This window comes from Marmota monax, unplaced genomic scaffold (genome assembly GCF_021218885.2).
Source record: "Marmota monax isolate L192 unplaced genomic scaffold, Marmota_monax_Labrador192_F-V1.1 WCK01_AAM20220418_F8-fsc00068, whole genome shotgun sequence".
NCBI classification, from domain to species: Eukaryota; Metazoa; Chordata; class Mammalia; order Rodentia; family Sciuridae; genus Marmota; species Marmota monax.
Genome location: NW_026692352.1, coordinates 3,631,261 through 3,654,600, shown reverse-complemented (window position 1 = coordinate 3,654,600; position 23,340 = coordinate 3,631,261). Strand labels below are relative to the sequence as shown.

Here is a 23,340-nt window from a genome sequence, read left to right as displayed (position 1 = left end):
CTTTTTTTGCTGCATGCCCTGCTTCTCTTAGTCAGTTAACTCTGATCTTTTTGATCTTTAATTATGTACACATTTGTCAATTAAGTCTATCTGGATATGCAACCCATTTCCCTTTACTCATAGGTCCTTTTTTCATTCTTTCTTAGAGCACTGCGTATGTACTTTTCATATGACTCTGCACTATTATTGTATTTATCTATTTGATTTTTTTTTTTGAGTGAGAACACAGCTTGTAGAATGATTTTGAGACAGCTTAAGATTGTTACTCAATTTGTATATCATTTAGCAGAACACATTTAGATGTGGTTTGGGGCTATTTAGTTTTTTAAAAAATTCTTAATCGTAAGGATATACTGATAGAGATATACTTTAGTCACAATAAAAATTATTCTGTAAACTAATTCCAGATGATCTGTGTTTGATTCTTAAGTATTATTTATTGAAATTATTATCTAAACAAAACCAAATATGTTGCCAGGTGCAGTAGTGCATGCTTGTAATCCCAGAGACTCAGGAGGCTGAGGCAGGAGGATTGCCAGTTCAAAGCCAGCCTCAAGCAATGTTGAGGCCCTAAGCAACTCAGACCCTGTCTCCAAATAAAATACAAAATAGTGCTGGGGATGTGGCTCAGTGGCTGAGTGCCACTGAGTTCAATCCCTGGTACTCCCCAACGCCCCCCAAAACAACCAAAAACTAAATATGTTAGCTTGTTAACCATTGCCTCCAGGCACGGCACGTGTAAATATTTATTTTTCTTTCTTTAAATTTTTATACATTTAAATTTTTTTTATTAGAAAAGGGGGCAAAAATCCTGCCTAGCCTATCAAAGTGTCTTAAAGTACATTTTAAAAATATGGTAGCTATTAAATTCAGTTTAGCTTTTTACTTAGTAGCAGTAAATCTGCATGTATCCATATGTTCTGAAGTTTTCTCTCTTATTGTTTAAAGTCAACAAAAATTACAAAATATTTTCCTAAGTGTTAAATTAGAAAATTCTAAAATAAGATTCAAAAGCTGTTTTATTTCCATTTTTTAAGAATAGTTTTTAATTTACAGACAAATTGCAAAGATAATACAGGGTTCCCATATGTCCCTCTCCTGATTTCCCTTATTACTATTACTATATTAACATCATTTTAGTACATTTCTCACAACCAAGGTATTAACATTGATACATTTCTATTAATGAACATGTGTACTTTTCTTACTTGGATTTCACTAGTTTTCCCCTCTGTCTTCCCTTTCTCCTTCCCTGATTATCTAGTATACCACATTATATTTAGTTCTTGGTCTCCTTAGGTTCTACTAGTCTGTGATCATCTTTTTTTTTTTTTTTTTGGTACTAGAGATTGAACCCAAGAGCACTTAACCACTGAGTGACGTCCCCAGCCCTTTGTATTTTTTATTTTGAGATAGGGTCTTGCTAAGTTGCTGACGCTGGCTTTGAACTTGTGATCCTCCTGCCTCTGTCTCCTGAGCCACTGGGATTACAGCCTGCACCACCACACCTGGCTGTCTGTGATCATCTTGTTTTTGATGATCGTGATAATTTTGAGGGGTATCAGTCAGGTTTTTTTTTGTACAGTGTTCCTCAACTTGCATCTTTCTTAGGTTTTTCTCATGATTACATTATAATTATAGGTTTTAGGGAAGAACACCTCAGAGGTGAAGTACCATTTTCAACATATTACATGAAGGGTATATGCTGGTATGGAGATTACTCAGAAAACTTGGAATGGAACCACCATTTGACCCAGCTATCCCATACCTTGGTTTATACCCCAAAGACTTAAAATCAGCATACTACAGTGATGCAGCTACATTGATGTTTATAAAAGCTCAATTCACAACAGCTAAACTATGGAACCAACCTATATTCTTTCAACAGATGAATAGATAAAGAAAATGTGATACACACACACAATGAAGATTACTCAGCCTTAAAGAACAATGAAATTATGGCATTTGCAGGTAAATGGATGGAACTAGAGAATATCAGGCTAAGCAAAATAAGCCACTGCTAAAAAACCAAAAGCCAAATGCTTTCTCTGATAAGCGGATACTGATCCATAGTTGGAAAGTGGGGAGGAAAGAATGAAGGAACTTTGGATTGTGCAGAGGGGAGTGAGTGGGAGGCAAGAAGCTGTGGTGATGCGAAGGATGGTAGAATGAGACAGACATTATTACCCTATATACATGTATGATTTCACTAGTGGAGTGACTCTGAATCATGTACAACCAGAAGAATGAGAAGTTATGCTCCATTTGTGTACAAAGTGTCAAAGTGCATTCTACTGTCATGTATAATTAATTAGAACAAATTTAAAACATTTTTTTTAGAAAGGGTACATGCTGTCAGTATGATTTATTACCGATGATGTTAACTTTATCACTTGGTCAAAGTAGTATTTGACAAGTTTCTAAGTTACTTTCTTTCCTCCTTATTAAGGTACTCAGTGAAGCCATCTTCAGGGGGTGGGGATTTAAGCTCTACTTCTTTGAGTGGCAAATGGCTATTCAAGTTATTTGGAATTCTATATGGGAGATTTGTCTCTTTTCCCCTTTTATTTACTCAATCATTTTTTAATATGAGAATGAACTTGTGAGTATTCATTTCATACTTTATTTTTTAAAAATATTTTTTTAGTTGTAGATGAACACAATATCTTTATTTTTATTTATTTGTTTTTATGTGGTGCTGAGGATCGAACCTAGGTCCTTGTGCATACAAGGCAAGCGCTCTACCACTGAGCCATAACCCCAGCCCTCATTTCATACTTTAGGTTGGTTATAATCCTATACTACTTTATTTTGTGGTTTAAATTGTTCCATTCTTGGCCTTTGGGAGGTCTTGTAGATTGATTCCTGGATCCCTTTGACAGGGTCCCCATTTGCAGGGAGGGTACACTTTCTTACCTACCCTAGCCCTTGAATCAGACTTTCTGTAAGGAACTTTGCTTCCTTTAGTAGAGAATGGAATTTGACACCAAGATCTGGGCACTACTTTGGGTAGTGCAGTTTTGTGGGATTTTGACAAATTCAGTCATGTATCCTCAACTGTAATACCATATAAATAAAAAATTGGAAACAACTGACAATAATATGAAGTCTTCCAGCCCGTTAACATCATATCTCTCTGTTCATTTTTGATTTCTTAACTGTATTTTGGAGTTTTCCACAAACAGATCATGTACATATTTGTCAAATTATACCTGAAATATAATGATCATATTTTTTAAAAAATCCAAATTTCTCACTGTGTAGGAGAGCAGTTAATTTTGGTATAATGACTTTGTATCTTGCAATCTTGCAAATAACTCAGTTATTAGTTCCAGGAGTTTTTTTAAGATAAAAAATCATGCTATGTGAAAAATGATAGCTTTATAGCTTTATTTCTTCCTTTTAAATCTGTAAGTCTTTTATTTCTTTTTCTTGCCTTATCATACTAGCTAAATAGGACTTCCGGGAAAATGTCAAAAAGGATTAGTAAGAGAGGACATCCATACCTTATTCTGAAAGTATGTTAGCAGCAGGGTTTTGGTGGATTTTTAAATTTAGATTAAGGAGGTTTCCTTCCACTTGAAGTTTTTTGGGTTTTTATTATAAATTAGAGTTAAATTTCATACATTTCTTATTCTGTGTTTGATCTTTAAATCAAGACAAGTTATTTAAAATATCTATAGCTCTTATTTTTTTACATAATTAAATAAAATTAATCTTTATTTTTCATGAAAGCAAAAAAACTAAAATATATATTTAGTGTTTAAGCACATAACAGCATTAGATTAATATTTCATTTCATCATGAAATTAATAGAAAAGTAATTAAAGGTAATTTATTATGTTATTTAAAAGATACACTGCTTAACTTTTTTTTTCCCAATTATGTATTATACAAAACCATGAAAGGTATTTCATAACTTAAGGAATAAAGTTCTTAATCTTTTACTGTAAATGTGATTTAAGAATATAGCAAAGACAGTTATTTGATCATTCCATCAGTTTGAAAGTATTTAGCTTATGTAGTGGACCTAATTTTTAAATGATACTTTGCCTGATGTTGGGAAATTTATGACAAAAAAGTGTAGTATGGGGCTGGGGATGTGGCTCAAGCAGTAACACGCTTGCCTGGCATGCACGGGGCGCTGGGTTCGATCCTCAGCACACATAAAAAAATAAAATAAAATAAGATGTTGTGTCCACTGAAAACTAAAAAATAAATATTAAAAAAATTCTCTCTCTCTCTCTTAAAAAAAAAAAAGTGTAGTATGTCAAGACTATGGTTCCTAATATTCCTAAACATAGTATTAAAGAATATGGTTTCCTAATATTTTAAAGAGTCATATGATGGTAAACCTTTATTTTAAATTTTATTTAAAACATTAAGTTTCAGTATATGCTGGGTCAAGAACAGTATACAAAATAACCTGTGCCAGAGCCATGGAGGATCCTCCTGATTAGCTTGCTGTGGTGAATGGGCCAAAGGTTAAACCATCAGTCCATTTCCCAGTGTCTACTCAACAGTGGCTTTCTTTGTATTTCTTCATTTGTTAAAGCAATACAGCAAGAGTTATTGAGAGGTAAAACAAAGCAAGTCTCACATCAGACACTGGTGGCTTTTTAAAAAGTTGGAATGGGATGTCACTGAATGTTCTAAAGGGCATATTGATAGAACTACATCTTTATGGAAGTCACTGCTCCAGAATGAACTATAGTAGAAATCAACATTATGCATCAGTGATACTCCTGTCCATATAAATAAACGTATGTCTAGTGAACAAATTTTAGAGAGTAATGCTATAGGCTGGGAGAGTGAATTTTATTTTTTATTGTAAGCCGTAGTTTATTTTCCTTAGCAAATTAATTAGGGTAGATAATTTTCTATATAAATAAACCTTTCATTCAGCAGATGTAACTTTAAGCATGATGTAAGAGAGAAACTAGTTAATTTAAGTGTAGAATGCTACTAGAGGCATGAAATATTGTTTAGGGACTTTCCTGTAGTGGCCCCAGTGTATTTCTTAGCTTCCATGCAGATTAGGTCTTGAACAGCTGCGCAGAGCACACAGAAATTGTGATTCCTGCCTCTGTGAACTAACTTGAATAAAGTCTTTCATCTAGAGATCGCACTGTTTTGTCTGATTCATGAATCCCTCATCTCATCTTTGAAGGGCCCATTCAGTTTGATACAGTTCAACTTTGTGGTTTAGAGTTCTAGAAACTGATGTTGTAATTTATAATGCACAAAAAAATTTTAACATAATTTCATGCTTTTTTGAAAATTAGATAAAATCCACTTTAAAACTATGTTTTTTGTAAAGACTTTTTGATAACTTGCAATTCTAGCTTAAACTTAACTAGGCGTCATGTTTATGACTTTAAGAATCTTAGCAAATGTCCTATTTTTCTGTATTTATAACAAGGTAAAAGAAATGTATGTGTGAAAGGACTTGGTAATTTAGTTCATTTGTTCTGTATGGAGAGTACTGTCACTCTGCACAGTGTTCTGGTCCTGCTCATGAGTGAGAAGAGGTCCATTTCACATCTATGTTCTGTGTGAAGTGTTCTGCAAATACTTAAAGAGCCATTTGATCGTTGTTCAAGACCTAATCTGCTAAACAATTTGTTAGCAGCAATCAAACAGAAAATGTAACTTATATATAATTTGTAAAGAAAATGCCACCTGATCTTTTCCTTATTTGGGTACTTTACCACATTGTACCACATATGTGGTAGTAACCAAGCCTAACATTTTATTTTGTATACTTCTTATTCTTCTCTAACAGATGAGTTCTTGTAATTCAGGGAGCTTGACTTACTTCAGCTTTCATAAAAATTAACACGTGATACCTTCTCGGCCTACGTGTGGAACATACATGTGGATATTCCATTTCAATAGTGAGAATGGTCAAATTTGATTATAATTTTATTGATCAATTTATTTATTATATTAAGGCACCTACTCATAATTTCAAAAATCTAGTACAGCATGTTTTTTCCTTTGAGTATACAAAAATTAGGAATCAGAGAAGTTTTTTGTTTTTTGTTTTGGTAGTACAGGGGATTTCACTCAGGGGTACACAACCACTGAGCTACATCCTCAGTCATTTTTATTTTTTATTTTGAGACAGGGTCTCATTAAGTTGCTACAGCTGGTCTTGAACTTGCAATCCTCTGGCCTTAGTCTCCCGAGTCCCTGGAATTACAGACAGGCACCACTGTATTCAGCAGGAACCGGAAAAGTTTTAATTAAGTATTTCTAACTCAGAATATCAAAAATGCAAAAGGAGATTACTGTCATACATTAGAAACAGTAATGTAGGAGGCATTAATTTATACAATCAGTGAATGTTATTAGTAATTAAATGCTAGTCTCTGTACTATAACCTACGGCTATAGTGATTTAAATAAATAAGAGAGAAAATCTTTACCCGATGGAGCTTGTAGTCAACCAGACAACTATAATTTAATCAGATACTAACCATCTATAAGAATTATGAATGAGTAGTGTTGTATGAGAGAAAATAACTGGATAGAGGGTGAACTACTTTATGTAGAGTGGTTAGAAAAGTCATTTTAGAGAAAGACACAAAAACTTGAAGTATGAAAGTGTGCCTGGATTGTGTGCTCTAAATATGGTTTCTTACTGAAAGGAGTCAGGTATTACAGAGAGAAGCAGGTCTGTGAAAGGATCTGTTAGAGAAAACAAAGAAGCAAACAAATTCTTGGGGTACAATATAGAAGCCAACTTGAAAGGCACAATTTGAGGACAATTTGAGCATCTAAAGAAAAATGACTACAATTAATTGGAACACATCATTGTTTAAAATACATGAGTTTACATGAGTTTAAAATGTTACTTTTAAAATTCATTACTCATCTGTGGAACAAAATTGAACAATCAAATATTTATCCCATCTTTTCTCTTAAGAACTGTACCTCAAAGCAATAAAATAGTTCAGGGATGGATATTCTTTGTAGAATTATAGCTAATAAATGCAGGAAGAATGATAAATTGTTACGCTGGATTGAAATGAAATTAAATACCTATGCAATGAAACTTTTCACATTTTACTGTATGTACTTTTGAGTGTTTTGTGTTAGGAAATATATGTATCAGTTTAAAAAGCAGTGAGACAGAGTTCAGCAAGTAGGAATGGGAGTGGTGAGAAGATATTTCATGCCATGGGAATTGTAGGAATAAGGTACAGAAGTGACAAAATACTGCATATATTCAGGGAAACCTTAATAATTGGGTTTCCTAAAGTATGAGATAGGTTAAGTGAAAGTATTATATATTGTAGAATACAATTCCTGGAAATAGTGGAACCAAACTATTGCCAAGTTCAGGAAGAACTTGAGATTCTAAGGTGCATCAGTTCCTGCTACACTTTGGAATAAAATGATGCTATTTCAACAAAAGCTCTCAATAATGAATTTAATTAAGCCAAATTGATTTGCCAGCAGATCTTATTAGAAAGTTACCTTGTATAGAGTGAAACATTGATTTTTTAGTCGAACAACTTTTGCTTAAAGTAGATGGTCTATGAATTTCTGTGATTATTCTTCATTTCAGCATAGTATTCTTCTTATTATTTTTTTTTACACCTATAAGGTAGAAATCAATATCCCAAAATTAATGATTTCCTTAAAAATCCAATTATGTTGGCCCTGCTATAATGTTAGAGGACCATGGCTATTATTATCTAAAAGTAATATGTTACATAATTGGAATGAGTATTTTTAACTTCATTTCCCAACAAAAAAATATTCAAGAGTCCCATAGCTCCTCCATATTATAGATAGATATTGTTTTGTCCAGATTTATATTGCATAGATAATAGTAAGTGGGTTTATTTTTTGGTAGAACTAATTTATTTGATTTGAAATGATTTGTGTTATTATTTTTTTGTTTTTTTAAAGAAAAAAAATCTCGAGTCTGTCTGGAGAATTACTAGTATGATACACCACCAAAGTTTGCTCATTAATCCTTAAGCCATTGTTTGTCTGTTTGCTCCAAATTAAATGCAGTCTTCCTTCTCTTGAATGTGAGAATTTGTTGCTAGGACTTAGAAATGTACCCACACCTCAGCTAAGGAACCGTGGGAAACTGAGATGTCAAACTGTGTGATCCAAGCTCTGGAGTTGGACAACCGTGTTCCCTGTTTCATACCAGAGATAGTTTGTTCTATGGTTAGTCAAATGGTCTGGTGAAGTGAAATGCATATCACTTAAGTTTCAGTGTCTTCATCCTCAGGCTCATCTTTTTCCTAAAAATGGAGACGAGAGGACTGGACAATAACGAGAGAAGTTTGTGATGTTCTGTCATTGGCTCTTTACTTCTGAATTAAATTTTCACTTGGAACAACGGGATTTTCTAACTAATATGTTTTAATGGAAAGAGCTTCCTTTATGACGCAATACTTATTTTAGAAAAAAAAATATGTTTTTTTTAACAGGGTATCCAGAAGTTGGCTAGTCAGTACCTGAAGAGAGATTGGCCTGGAATAAAAGCTGATGATCGGAATGATTACAGGTAACTTAACTAAGTGGTTTTTGCTTGTTTTCTTTAAAAATGGTTTTACTCAGAGCCTTATTACATACAGCTAACATAACAGTCTAATTTTTGAAAGAATTGTTTTTTTGCTATGTTTTTAGACACAATTTCAGAATTATAAATTTTTTATTTTCATTTTTTACATTTTTAACATATGTAGATACTCTGTATAAATTAGGTCATTTTCCTATGTCTTATACTGAGGTTGCATATAATTTCTTTAATATCCACATGTGAGATATAAAGAACCTAGATGGCAGCGGAACACAAATTTGTTTCCTTGCCAACCTATGATAAAACATATTATTGCAACAATAATGAGGCAGATTGTACTATACTATCATGATCATGGATTGTTTAATTCTGAAGTAAATTCTGAATTTGGAAAGATGAGATTTTTGTGGTACTAGGGGGAAAAAATTTCTAATATGTTTTAAGGAAAACAGCTTCCTTTATATAACAATACTTATTTTAGAAATGTGTGTCTGTGTATATAAACAGGGTATCCAGAACCTGGCTTGGTAATATCCTACATAATTAATAATAATATTAATTAATAATTTTAAAGAAGATATGTTGTGATGGGATATAAATTGTCCTTAGTAACCTATCAATATTGAATGTGTAATTTTGTTTAGAATTCGATGTCTTTTGGGGGGTTAATTTGGTAGTATGTGTTGCCTTTTGTGCTCAAGGCTGTTCTTAATATTGGAGGACCCAGAAGTCAAAGATCTTAGAACTGGCTATATGGTTGGAATTAAGAAACAATACTAGAGAACCTATGGTAATGAAGAACTCAGTATTGAAGTGTATGGTTTAGAGTCTGAATATGAAATCAAGCTTTTGAATTGTCAGTAAAGACTGGCAACTATCAGAATTTCTGAAGTATGTGATAATGGGGCTAGAAAGCTCAAGCATATACAAGAAACCCTAATAGTTCCTCTCAGTGACTAACTTAGAAGGTAGCATGATAGCTTTAAATAATAGAATGGTATAATTCCAACTTAGAGTATTAAAACAGAAAATAAAATTCTAGGCAAAAAATGACAATTGGAACAAAATCTTGATGTGAGACCGAGCATGCTTAGAATTACTGATATGAAGAATTCATCCTGACCCAGAAAAGGATTGCTTGTTAGGGAATAAAGGAGTCCAACTTACGGATAAGCTATATTCCAACTTAGTTTGAAATTCAGTATTCAAGTTACCAAAGAAATAGGGAGTTAAGGTGGTAACTCAGTGGTAGAGCACTTTTCCTAGTATGTGTGAGGCCCTTGATTTGATCTCCAAACCACACAAACACATACACACACAAAAAAAAAAAAAAAAAAGAGAGAGAGAGAAAAGCTGCACTTAAGGCAAGCTTAAGCAAACATTTATTTAATATTCAGTATACATCAGACACTGCTAGGACCTTTCACTTGTGTCCCATGATTATTAAAATAACCTTGAGGCAGATTTAATTATCCTTGTTTTATACACTAGGACACTGGGTCTTGGGTTATAGACCTTACTCAAGGTCTATTAAAACGGACTCTTTATACACTCATGCATTCATTCTTTTTTTTCTTTAATTCAAGATGTACATATGTAATACCTACTAATGTCAGCTACTAAAGGAGATTTCAGGATGAGAGACACTAAAAGATATGATGTTTGTCCTTTAAGAGCTTACAGGAGTTAGCCACTATAAATGGTTGTCCTGTCAGGTCGCAGTAGTAGAGGTGTATTGAGACCATCAAGGAAAACTTAAGCTTAGATAGTTTAGTCTTGAGCTCTGGCAAGAGTTCACCAGTTCGGTAAATGAAATTCTAAGTAGAAGTAACATCTTTAAGGCATAGAATATGGGAAAATATGAATATTAGGTAGCAGTGAGCAGTTCAGTATGTGAAGTATACAGCTTGGGGGATAGACAGAGTGGTGGATATGGAGAACATCTAAGGTGGCATCATAAAGGACTTTGTGTATTATATTATGGAGTGTCTCTTTTTATTCAAAAGATAATGATGACATTGAAAAATTTCTACAACAGGAATGATTTGAACAACTTCCATTAATCACAGTATGAAGGTGGATTAGAGGGGTGTGTAAAGAATTCAGGGAGCATAGACTCAAAGGAATTTAATCCTTTCTCATCTCTTATTTAAACTATGGAAATAATAGTAAACATTAGAATGTGGGGGGGATTTCAGAGATACTTTAGGAGACTAAAGCTAGAGGACTTGCAGTTGATTTGGCAGTTTTTTTTTTTAAGTTTGTTTAAAATTTGTTCTGGGACAAACTATAAACAGTTGTCTTTGTATCTAAAATAGCTCTTGGCATATAAACGGCACTTGATAAATATTTGCTGACTGGCTGACTGAAAGAAGTAAGAGGAGGGGAGGAAGGGATTGTACAATGACTCCCAGGTTTTTTAATTTAGGCATCTGGGTTCCGAAAAAAAAGACAATAGAAAGATCAGTACTGAGCGTGAGCATGGGAAGTGTGGTGTTCTTCATAGTTTACATGGTTTTAGTCATTTTAAATTGTTGAATTTTTAAGTTTATATTTTTGTTGGCAGTTTAAAAATTCTTATCCAAGTTATTCATGCCTTTCGTTAAGGAGGTAAATAGTACAAAACAGTTGTGTGGCATCTCCTTTCCCAAGCCTCTCTATTCTCATTCCTACTCCATGGAGTTATTGCTATAAAAAGCCTATGGTATTTTCTTTCCCTTAATTTTTTTCTGTATGATTTATTCATGAACATACACAGTTTTTCCCTTTTTGACAGAACTGGAATTATTGTGTGCATATGTTTCTGTAAACAGTGTTTCAGACACCCTTTCATAGCAGTACATTTTGGTGTCACGATATGGATGAGTTATAGTTTCGTATCCATTTCCCTATTTGGTAGTTATTTAGTTTATGACTATTACAAATAATGCTGCAGTGAATAATTTCCTTTTGCACATATCTTCATACACCGTGAAAGTATATTCTTAGGGTAAATTCTTAGAGAGGACACTTTAGGTGAAGGGTTTATATGTTCAAAATCTTGATTGTGGAAATTGTCCTGCATAAACTCTATCAATATATTTTACATTTCTTCTAATACTATTTAAAAATCACCCAATTTATTTACTTACCAACAGTGCATGTGAGCAATCTTTTATATTGTTTGCCAATCTGTTGATACATGTATTATTTAATGCCATGAAACCCCATTTTCCTGGAAACTAGACTTCTATAACACTAGTTTCTCTCCCCCTTGCTTTTTCCTTAAATGTTTGAGAAAATATTTTCAGACTTTTCTCTGTAAATGTTTCTAAAAGTTCCCTTAGCTCTCTAGTGACTCTTCTCAGTAATCTTATCTATATTCCTGGCTTTAACTATTGTCTATAAACTGACAATGATCATATACTTTTATTGACTTTCAGCTTAGAGAATAAAAAATCAACTGCCTGCAACTTGACCTTCTTTCTAGATCTCATCTTCTCCTATCTGGAATGCTAAGTAGCTGTTGCTCTGTCTGGGATCTTTCCTTTTCACATTTTTGTTGTTGTTATTGTTTGTTTGTTTGCTACAAGGTAATAAACTCTCTTTGCCTTTTATCATAATTGTCTTTATGTGTTTGTAAAATTGGCCTCCTCCCACTCCCCTGGTTGAAAATCTTGTTTCTTCTTGCCAATAGGGTGAAATTTAAATTTCTTTTTGTGATTTTCAAATCCATGAAAAATCTGTCTCTCCTTATCTCTGGGCATTTCTTCTCCTTGATTCTCAGTCCTCCTACCTTTGGCAATAGTTTACAGGTATAAGTGGGTGAATGTATTTGTATTTTACTAGTTATAACTTAATTATGGCAAGTATTGGTTTTCATTTGTAAAAAGTGATATAAAAGTGTAACGTACACATTTTAGTTTAAAAGGTAAAGTCAGTTACAAAAAAGATGAGTAATTATGCAGAAGGTATGCACCAAAAATAGTGTAGGACATATGCAAAAGATTTCAGACACATAGATCTCAGTATAGCTTCATTGGAATGAAAAGGTCCTCTTTAATATTAGCCTTGTTACTAAGATTAAAGAGTCTTATGTCAGCAGAATAGTGAGGTTTGGGAGTCAGACAAATGTGGATTTTAATCTAGGACCCTTCATTCCCTCCTCTCCTCCTCCAGTGACTGCAACACCATACCCATTTTAGGTGCTGAGAATATAAAGGTGACTTAAACAACCCTTCTGCCAGCTGGAGCCCATGTTCTAGTGAGGGAAGACAGTAAACAAGTGAATAATTAAATACATATGTCAGTTGGTGATAAGGACGTACGTTTAGTGAGGTGGATAGAGTGCCAGGGAGCTGTGGCTCTGCAGTCACTGCACTGTGTAGAACACTGGTGGTTAGGGGAGGGGGCAGAGGCAGAAACTACTGCAGTAATCCATGCACAAAATGATGGTGACTTGAGGATGCTCACAGTGGAAGAGATAAACTGTAATTAATTTCTATTATGTTTTGTGAGTCTAAGCAAACAAAATTTCTTGGTGGAAGCAGATGTGCGATGCGAGAGAAAAGTGAAGAATCATTGACAATTCTGGGGATTGAGTTTGAGCAACTAAGTCTGAGTAGCTGTCAATGAGATGAAGTATATTGCTACAATAGAGTCTAGGGACATTAATAATTTGGTTTTGGACATGTTAGTTTTAAGATATAATAAATGTGGGTATGTTAAATAGGCAATTGAAGGTTAGGGAAGATGTGTGGGCAGGAATTAAAAGTTCAGGACAGGTCAGCATGGTGATAGTATGTAAAGCCATGAGCTAGATGAGCTCATCCAAGAGTCTGTGAGAATACGAGAAGCTGGAGACTGACTCTGGAGCACTCCAGCATTATAAGGCCAGGAGATGAAGAAGAACCCCCAGAACATACCAACAATAACCAGTGAGTTAAAAGTAGACTAAGAGAGAAAAATGTCCTGGAACTCAAACATTTTTTTTTCCTCATTTGCATTTTAAGGAAATGAAAGTATAGTGAGATGAGCTACATATGATTGTATTGGTTAAACTAAAACTTGATTTCAGGTCTTCTGCCTGGTAACTGAATTCCATGCTTTTCATGGTACTGCATTGTTACAGATATGTTTATTTGCTTTTAATCTGCTAATCTCTAGAGGTCTTTTTTTAAACTCCCTTTATGATGAAAAGATTTCTCTTGTTATTGTATAATCTTCATGATTCAGACATTCATCTCTTCATTCCTTTATTCATTCAACCCATTATTGTAATCATTCCATATTTACTGGGCCCTAGAAATACCATAGTCAGCAAAACATACCCTTGGCCTTCATGGAGTTTTCACTTTAGTGAGAGGGAAGGACATTAACTGAACATTTACATAACAAATTCCTATAATTATAGGAAAAGTGCTTCTACCTATGAGCACTTTGCTTTGACTCTGGGGGTTGGCCTGGTGGTGATTATGAAAGACTTCTCGGAGGAAAGTATAATTAAACTAAGATTTGAAGAGTGAACAGCAGTTACCCAAGTGAAAGGGTGAAGGGGAGAAGGTGCTACACTGAGGGAAGAATTCCCTCCCTTTGCCAAGACCTCCCTTCCTCTGTTAGAATTCATAATGTTAGCTTTTCATTTTTATTTTTATTTTAAAATGCATTACACACACACACACACACACATTAGTTGTAGAAGGACACATACCCTTTGTTTATTTATTTTTGTGTGGTCCTGAGGCTTGAACCCAGTGCCTCACTCATGCTAGGCAAGCACTCTACCACTGAGCTATAGTCCCAGCCCTAAAAATGTATTTTTGAGTATAGATTAATAGTTGCTGAACTTTTCATAGTATTGAACTTTTCTTTCACTTCACTCTCTGGGAAAAATCAATTATTTGGACTGTTTAGGAGTTCACCTCATAAGTCATTTGCTGTGAAAGGCCAAGGAGGACACCAGTTTTGCTGTTGTTAAGTCAATTAGTGCTTTTATACTGATGTTTTGTTTTGCTAATGCAACATATTGAGTTTTTCCAAAGGGATGGTGATATTTTTTCCAAAGGGATGGTGATATATCTGCCAAAATAAACAAATATTTTGTTCTCTATTGATTTGGTGTATTACATGGACAGATCCCTAAGACTCCTTGGTTAAAAACTATAGTTTATCAAGTTTTTTTTTTTTTTTTTAAGTTCTAACTAGTATAGGCACCAGGCAACTTTTCTTTTTCTTTTTTTCACACTGTCTTCTATTGACCCATAGCTAGCATTTTTTGTAGTATATGGTCCCACACATTGTTATAGTAGAAAATCCATTTGAACACTAGGAGGGAAATCTCAGGAGATGAATATTAAAATTACTAAAATTTCACTACACGTAGGTGTCACATTTTAAAATACAAAGTATCATCCATTGTTATGGTGAGTTATAAGATACATTATGGCTAATGGAGGAAAATAAGAAGATTGGCTAGGCATTTAACAAATTAGGAGAGAAGGTTTGAAAAGGAAATTGACTAGAAAAAGCAAAAGATGAATTAATTTTTTGACTTTACCAAGAGATTGCTGAGCACATTTATCAAGCAAGGTGGTGGGACTTGCTTGGAATGACTTCAAAGCACAGTGTGATGCTGAGCACATTACATCGGAGGCTGATATAGAGCAACAATATCAGAGATTCCTTTTATTTGACAAAATGGACTTTCTCAAGCATATAAGCAGTTAGTTTTTCTAGCCAAATGGGTTTATGTAAGACAGTATAATTGAAAGAGAATGTAATTTAGAGGTAACCAATCTTCATCTTTATTTCTATACTGCCATGTTGTATGACCAAGAGTTACTCTCTAAATCTGAGTCTATAAAATAGAAGACCATGATGAAGTAATAAAATCTGATATTCATAATGATGTCCCTGTGACAGTGAAAGTCCTGAAAAGTCTAAATTATTCACTATTTTTATAGTGTTAGCTTTGTCTCAAATTGTAAATCTTTTTATTCCTTTACTTCCCATTGCTGAATAATAGTGGGGTAGAGTATATGCCATGCTTTTCTGTATGCTGAAATATTGCCTTGAAGCCAATATAAATAAACATTTATGGTTCTGAAGAAGATATTTATTCTGTCAGTGTTTGACAGTGAGCAAAAGATTAGATTTTCTTGCATTTTCCTGCCTAATACTTCTCTATCCCTCTTTGAATTTAGGAGCATGTATCCTGTTTGGAAATCCTTTCTCGAGGGAACAATGCAGGTAGCCCAGTCTCGGATCAATATATGTGAAAATTATAAAAACTTCATTTCTGAGCCTGCCAGGACTGTGAGAAGCTTAAAAGAACAGCAACTAAAAAGGGTATGTTCCCACTTTTTTGTGTCTTTTATATATTTTAATACCTCACTGCTACATTTGCAGTCTGTAAAATTATGCTAAATTACTTTTAAAAATTTGAATGTTTTAAAAATATGGTCACAAATGTTTTTGGGTGGCATTTTACTAGAATTTCTCAACCAAGTTTTATTAACTGATAAAGCTGAGTGTAATTTGAATTCATGGAAATTGGGAAAATTCAGTAAATACTCCTTAAAAATATAACTCAAGTAAATACACCTGTATAGTTTCACAGTATTGGTACAGTTGGATGTATATTAAAATAATTGTTATTAAAGTCCACTATATCTTGAGAACAGATTATATTAATTAGCCTCAGTTTCAACTTGTGCCATTTTGTATAATTAATCTTATTTTTAAAAGTCTAGTGTACTCTAAAGTTGAATTGTGTAGGATATACATAAGTAAAGTTTTTTTTCAAAAGGACCTATTTATTTGATTATCCAGAAATTTAAAATTCAAAGGAAAATATCATTGTCTAATGTGATTGTTATAGTATGCTGTTGAAAGTATATGTTTGAATTGTGTCCTTTTTGGAAAGAGAGTAATAAAATGGAGATTATCATGATACTTAATAAGTAATTAAAGTTTTTTTTTAAGATGATCTTAAATCAATAGCTTTTTTTTTTAAGTTATAGGTGGACAAAATATCTTTATTTTTATTTGTATGTGGTGCTGAGGATCGAACCCAATGCTTCATACATGGTAGGCAAGTGCTGTGCCTCTGAGCCACAACCCTAGTCCCAGTTATTGAAGTTTTTTAATAGAAGTATTAATACTTCAGAATAGTAAAGCAATCATTTAAGGAAATAATATTTCAGAATCCATCCATTGTTCCAATTCTGATTGTCATTTGTAAAAATACTAATCTTCTTGTTTGCCAAAGATGATTTCAGTTGCATAAAATAAGTGTGTTAAATGCATATGTGTGTATATATATAAAATTTTAACCTCTTAAAAAAGAGCACTTTTTTCATAGTTCTTTTTTTAATTGATTTTAAAAAAATAAATAAATGACAGTGGAATGCATTACAATTCTTACTACACATGTATACCACAATTTTTCATATCTCTGTTTGAATATAAAATATTTGACACCCAATTCGTGTCTTCATACGTGTACTTTGGATAATGATGTCTATCACATTCCACCATCCTTCTAATCCCCTGCCCCCTCCTTTTCCCTCCCACCCCTCTTCCCCATCTAGAATTCATCTATTCCTCCCATGTAGAGCACTTTTAACACATTTGTATAAAAATGTTTATGCTTATCTTTGCCCAAAATTATCTTGTTCAATGTAGACTATGTGATTAAACTATGTGACCACTCATCAATGATCTTAAGTTGGAAGAAAATGTACATTCATGTATGTGTATGTATCTGATTATGCAGAAAAAGGAGTAGAAGGGAAGAACAGAGAAATAATACAATTTAACTTGCTAACCAGGCAGAAATATTGTGGTTCAAGTTGCCATTGTATTTATCAAATCTAACTGAATTACTGAAAAGTTCTACTTTTTCAAAATCTGAATCTTTTTTTTTTCCCTGAGGGGTATACATTTTATTGGAAACCTTAAATATTCTTCAAACAGAACATAATCTTCAATCAGGCTCTTGTGTGGCCTACACAGAAAACTGTGGTTTTTAGGATTAAAGGCAAGGAGAGGGAAAATACACTGGATGAGTGCTTAAATTTGGCAAGAGGATCTCTCAGGATGAATGCTCTTCAGCCAGTTTATCAGCTTTTGCCACAGCTTCTTCAATGGGTCCCAATTTTTATGTGGTGCTGAGCATCCAACGCAGGGCCTTGCACGTGTTAGGAGAGTGCTGTGCTGCTGAGCCACAAACCCAGCCCCCCAAATCTGAATATCTTGAAAAAAATTTAGCTACTTCTTTGCTTTTCCACTGGTGGATAGATTCAGACCTGAATTATACAACATTCCTGGGCAAAAAAATAAATAAATAAATAAAAAATTGAGATTTGACAACTAATTCTCTTATCTATGAATTAACTTGTATCATGATATAGATGATAATAATGGCATTTGTGTTTACAAGGCAGTTGTTGAATGTTATACAATGGGCATAACTATCATGAACCTGGGATTGCACATAACAAAACCTGTTTCAAACTGGTTTAAGCCAAAATGAGATTGTATTATTTTATATCTGAATACTGTAGGACTTATTCAGGCATTGGCAAATCCAAGGCGGGCTCAGATGATGGTAGTAGAACTCACTCTTTCCATTAGCTCTTCATTCTCCAATGGTTTCATCTTTTAGCAACTCCTTCCACTTGTTGGTCCCCAGAATGCCACATTTAGAAATCTTCTGGATAGCAATCCCAGATTTTCAATTTTTCCAAAAGTTGTAGTAAAACTAGTAGAATTACTCTTCATATTGGCTACATCATTTTGCATTCCTACCAACAATGTATGACGAAGCTTCCAGTTTCTCCACAACCCTGCCGATACTTGTCTTTTTTTTTTTTTAGTTGTAGTTGGACACAATACCTTTATTTTATTTACATTTTATTTTTTTAATGTGGTGCTAAGGATTGAACCCAGGGCCTCACATGTGCTAGGGGAGCTCCGCTCTACTGCTGAGCCACAAATCCAGCCCCCCACTTTTTGTTTTTAATCACCATCACAGTTGTGAGGTACTATTTCATTGATTATAATTTTGATAATGGTTAATGATGTTGAGTGTTCTTATATTTTTATCATAAATTTTTCCTCCACTGTTAGCTTCCTAATTTTATAATACTATAATTCTTTTAGTAATTACCTTAGAGATTTCAATATGCTAATTTATTAGATTACCTTGATTTAGTAATTTTACTGTTCCCCAAACTTAGTCCCAAATTAACTTTCATAATCTACCTTGAATTAATATTTTACTATCTCATGAACAATACAAAAATCCTCTAGCCCAGTGCAGTGGCACACACCTACAATCTCAGAGGCTTGGGAGGCTGAGGCAGGAGGATTGCAAGTTCAAAGCCAGTCTCAGCAACTTAGCGAGGTGCTAAACAACTCAGCGAGACACTGTCTTTAAAAAAAATACAAAAAGGCCTGGGGATGTGGCTTAGAGTTCAATCCTCGGTACAAAAAAAAAAAAAAATCTTTCAGCAGTGTTGTTCTTTTTATCTTTCTATTATGACTTTTCTTTTGTTAGACCTTTTGACTCTGTCCATATTTCTTTTATACTTTTTATACTTTGTATTTCTACCCTTTTTTCTATATATACTTCTATTGGTCTATTTGGCTATTTATTAATTCTCGGTTCTTCTATTCCTAATATTTTAAAAACTTATCTTTTGGAATCTTAATGTATTTTTTCAGTTACAGAATTTTAATGTGACTTTTTGGAGGTTAGATTCCATTTTTCAGTTGTAATTCTCCCTGTTTTCCATGTGCTCCTAATCTGTTTCATAATTCCACTAAATGAATCACTATGTGTTTTTTTTTATTGTATGCTGATCTTCTTGGTTTTCATTATTTGGTCTATGGCTTTAGTGTGCCTCACCATGCTGAACATTGTGGATCAAACATGTGAAGGTTCTTGAAGATGTTATTTCCAAATATGGTGATATTTAGCAGGCCGATAGAATGCTAGACCTTTGTCCTGTTAAGGTCTGGTTTTGGGGGTCCTTTTAGGGATGATCTATTTTACTTCTTTGGTCTTAACTGAAAGTACGGGATGCTTACTCCAAGACCTTTCTACTCTGACAAAACTTGAACTCTAGCTTTTCTTCTCAGCATCATACAGCAACTCTGATCTTCTGATCTCTGACCAGTCATTAGCTACTTTTATCTGCTGGGTTTCTTGGCGTTTCATTCTCCGTATACCTATTAGAAATCAACAGATGACTCAAGGGGAAATCACATGTAGTGTTTTGAACTTGCTCCTCTGTAATATCCTTCTTTCTAGATCTTTGCCTTACAAATTCCTGATGTTTTCATCATCCCCTGAACTACAGACTATCTCCACAGAATAGAGTAAGAATACTATTTTCTGTTTATATCCTATTTCTGTGCCATGATTCAACAGATGTCCTAAAAGGAGGGAAAGTTAGGTTGAGTGGAGAGTTATGTAGGTGTGGTCCTCTTCTAGGTCTCAATTCTGTAAGACCAGGGTATGCTTTGTCCAATTTTCACACTTTCCAGACTATAGGAAGATAGGCTAATTCAAATTCTGTCACCATGAGAACCAGTTTCAACTTAATATTCTCCCTCTATAACATTAAAGTTTATGTTCTTTTTATAGTGTTCTTTATTTTGGCAGTTTTCTTTTGTATACTTGGGGATAAACAGACACATTATAATTATGAAGGACTTAAGATTATAGTGAAAATTACAATGAGAATAATACCATAACCTTTTCTGGATCATTTTAAAAAAATATTTATTTTTAGGTGTAGTTGGACACAATTGCTTTTATTTTATTTATTTTTATGTGGTACTGAGGATCGAAACCAGGGCCTTGCATGTGCTAGGTGAGTACTCTACCACTGACTTACAACCCCAACCCCTTCTGGATCATTTTTTATATGTGAATATTTGCTTTTAAATCAGAACAAGATCCACAGTAACATAAGGCTTTTTGCCATTCTTCTATTTACTTAGTAGTGCCTTTGTCCATATTTTTCTCATTTATACTAGAGTTTATCTACCTCCTTAAAATAACTGTGATTTGGGGGTTTGGGTTTTAGCTCAGTAGTACAGCACATCATTAGCATCTACAAATCTCTGCTTGGCCCCCAGTGCCACAAAAATAAAAGAAAGAATTGTGACTCGTATTTGTTTAATAATTTAGAATTTGTAAACTGCCACCATATCCATTACAGTATTATCAGATTTAAAGAGATTTAGATTTGAACCCAGAATTTCAAAAAATAAATAAGTAAAACTAACAAAAAACTGTTGAAATTTAATATTTAAACAGTTTTACAGAAAAATACATATAACTCCTATACCTTAGTAGACTACTTAAGCTCTTAATCATTTTATCTTCTTAGAACTTAGAAAAAGGAGACTATTGATTATGAAGAAATAACAGAATTGGTTTATTCTTTTTTTTTCTTTATTGCCATGATATCTGCAACAGCAAGTCTTTTTATGGTTGCTCTTTTTATGCCTTACCTTAATGTCAGTCATGATTGTTAGGCAAACTGTGACACTGTTTGACACAGTACTTGAGATGGAAGTACCAGCTGTGCATGGAATTCTAATTTGCAATTTGAAAGTCATTAAAAGTGCTGATTTTTCTCTTGGGTTTCCATCCTGAAGGTATAATGCATGGTCCTTCGGACAAACTCATTTCTGTCAGCCTGAAAACTAAAAATTGTAATAATTGCACTTTTGTATTTTACAGTGTGTGGACCAGTTGACAAAGATCCAAACTGAATTACAAGAGACAGTGAAAGATTTAGCTAAAGGCAAAAAGAAGTACTTTGAGACTGAGCAGATGGCTCATGCAGTGCGAGAGAAAGCTGACATTGAGGCAAAGTATGTATTTTAATATTTCTGAGAAAATTATTATGCAGTTAAATGTTATTTTTGCTAATTAATACTTTGTTCTCTGTTTATATAGCATATAGATTTGTTCTTAGGTTATGTTGGTTTCATTTGTTCTACATATGTTATGTACTTTAGGTCCCATTTTCATTTTATATTGACTGGTTTTTATCTGTTAAAGTGGCAAAGTAGGAATCTCTGACCTTTAAATTGAATATTTAGACAAGATAAACGAACATTGTACTTACAGACTTGAAAACTTATGGAGAGTCTAGTAAAAGTCATGATGATATCTGAAAGTAGGGTTTAAGAGCCTCATTTTATCATGCTAGACTCTAAAATTCAGTTATAGTTGAAATCCCTATGATATCTCAAGATGTCATTGAAGGAACAATAGCACATCAAGTGAACAAGAACACTGACCTCCTTTTAAAACCCTATCCCAAGCACTGTTTTTTATTGTACATGTAATTCTCATATTTCTACTTTTTAAAGTATGCTTTAACAATTTTGTCAATATTACTTTCAATATATGTGAATTATAGTCCTTTATTTTGAGACTTTTTTTTTTTTAATTTTGTTTTTATGTGGTGCTGAGGATTGAACCCAGTGCCTCATGCACACTAGGCAATTGGTCTACCTTAGAGCCACAACCCTAGCCTGAGCCTATTAAGGAAAGGAAGGACTGGCAATTGGTATTAGGAGATACCAATCAAGCGATAGAGATTTTTGCAATGACACTTTGAGGAAGTGTGATAAATATTTGTGGGGGGGGGAGGAACTGTGTTATAGAACTGAACTTAGGAGGCTTGTGATCAGGAGAGCTAAGACTTCTGTTAACAGTGCTGATTGTTGCAAAATCTAGGAGTCCAAACTCCTAGGCATGAAATCAGAAAGGTTTGGACAATTGTACAAATAGTCCAGCAAGGAGGGGGTTACCTCTAACATGTTCTTTTGTTGTCATTGTTGAGACAGGGTCTCTCTGTGTTGCCCAGGCTGGGATCGAACTATTTATCCTCCCGACTCAGCTTCCTGAGTAGCTATTATTTATAGGTGTGTGCTAACACACCTAGCTTCCTAAAATGGCTTTTATCTGCAAGAAATTTAAGCAACTTCATCAGCATCTTGGGAAAATTCAGGGGTTCCTGGGAAGTTTATTTAGTATGATGGGTTGATGAATGAATACTCACTGAACACTTGATATTACAGTGTAACATTTAATATTTTTCTAATTTAAGTTTATTGTTTTTATTTTATTTTTTGAGCATTCAAATATTTCCCATGCATTCATGGAGTCACTAAATCCATCTTTCCAATAAGATCTGGAGGTTAGCAGATCTCAGTTGGGATTATTGTACCATTCTGGCTTTTAGGAACTTGTCTTTTAAACTCTGGGATTCTAGAACAGACAATTGACAGATTTGTAGAGCATCTACAAATGCCTAATTTAGCCATGGGTGGACTGTTCCTGAGAAGTGTGTATTTGACTAGGTCTATTTCACGGAACTGATCACAAGGAACTGCCTTCTCATGTGGCCAAATTCAAAGTGAGACATTTTACTTCAGTGTATAACTTCTCTGGAAAATTAATTCAACTACAGAGTAAAAAAATGGCTCTATGTCTTAATTCAGTTAATATTTATTTAGTCATTATATTGGGCACTATGGGTCACAGATAAGTTAGGTGCGCTTTTGTGCCTTCAAGGAATTTAGAGTGTATAATTTTAAAAAGTAATTTTATCATTTGTCTATTCATAGTAAACTCAAAGAAATTATCTACCTAAAGACACTCACCTAGTCACTAATTGCTTAGAGTAGTAATATGAAAACACTGTTATGAAAGCATAGAAAATGGAGAGATTACTATTGCCTGTTGATAAAGGAACCTTTATAGAAGAAGTGATGCTT

At 33.7% G+C, this 23,340-nt stretch overlaps 1 protein-coding gene across 5 annotated transcripts in view; it reads left to right on the top strand.

Moving 5' to 3' along the window:
- The window catches only part of Fchsd2 (FCH and double SH3 domains 2), a 237,498-nt gene that overhangs the window by 90,525 nt on the left and 123,633 nt on the right, over positions 1–23,340 (top strand). For 4 of the 5 annotated variants that reach the window (XM_046441893.2, XM_046441892.2, XM_046441894.2 and 1 more), the window contains 3 exons: positions 8,459–8,535; positions 15,732–15,876; positions 21,290–21,423. In XM_046441893.2, coding sequence (XP_046297849.1) covers positions 8,459–8,535; positions 15,732–15,876; positions 21,290–21,423 — 356 coding nt within the window. Of the gene's footprint in view, positions 1–1,899; positions 1,972–8,458; positions 8,536–15,731; positions 15,877–21,289; positions 21,424–23,340 lie in introns of those variants that run through there. The other variant, XM_058578526.1, reaches the window with a different exon arrangement.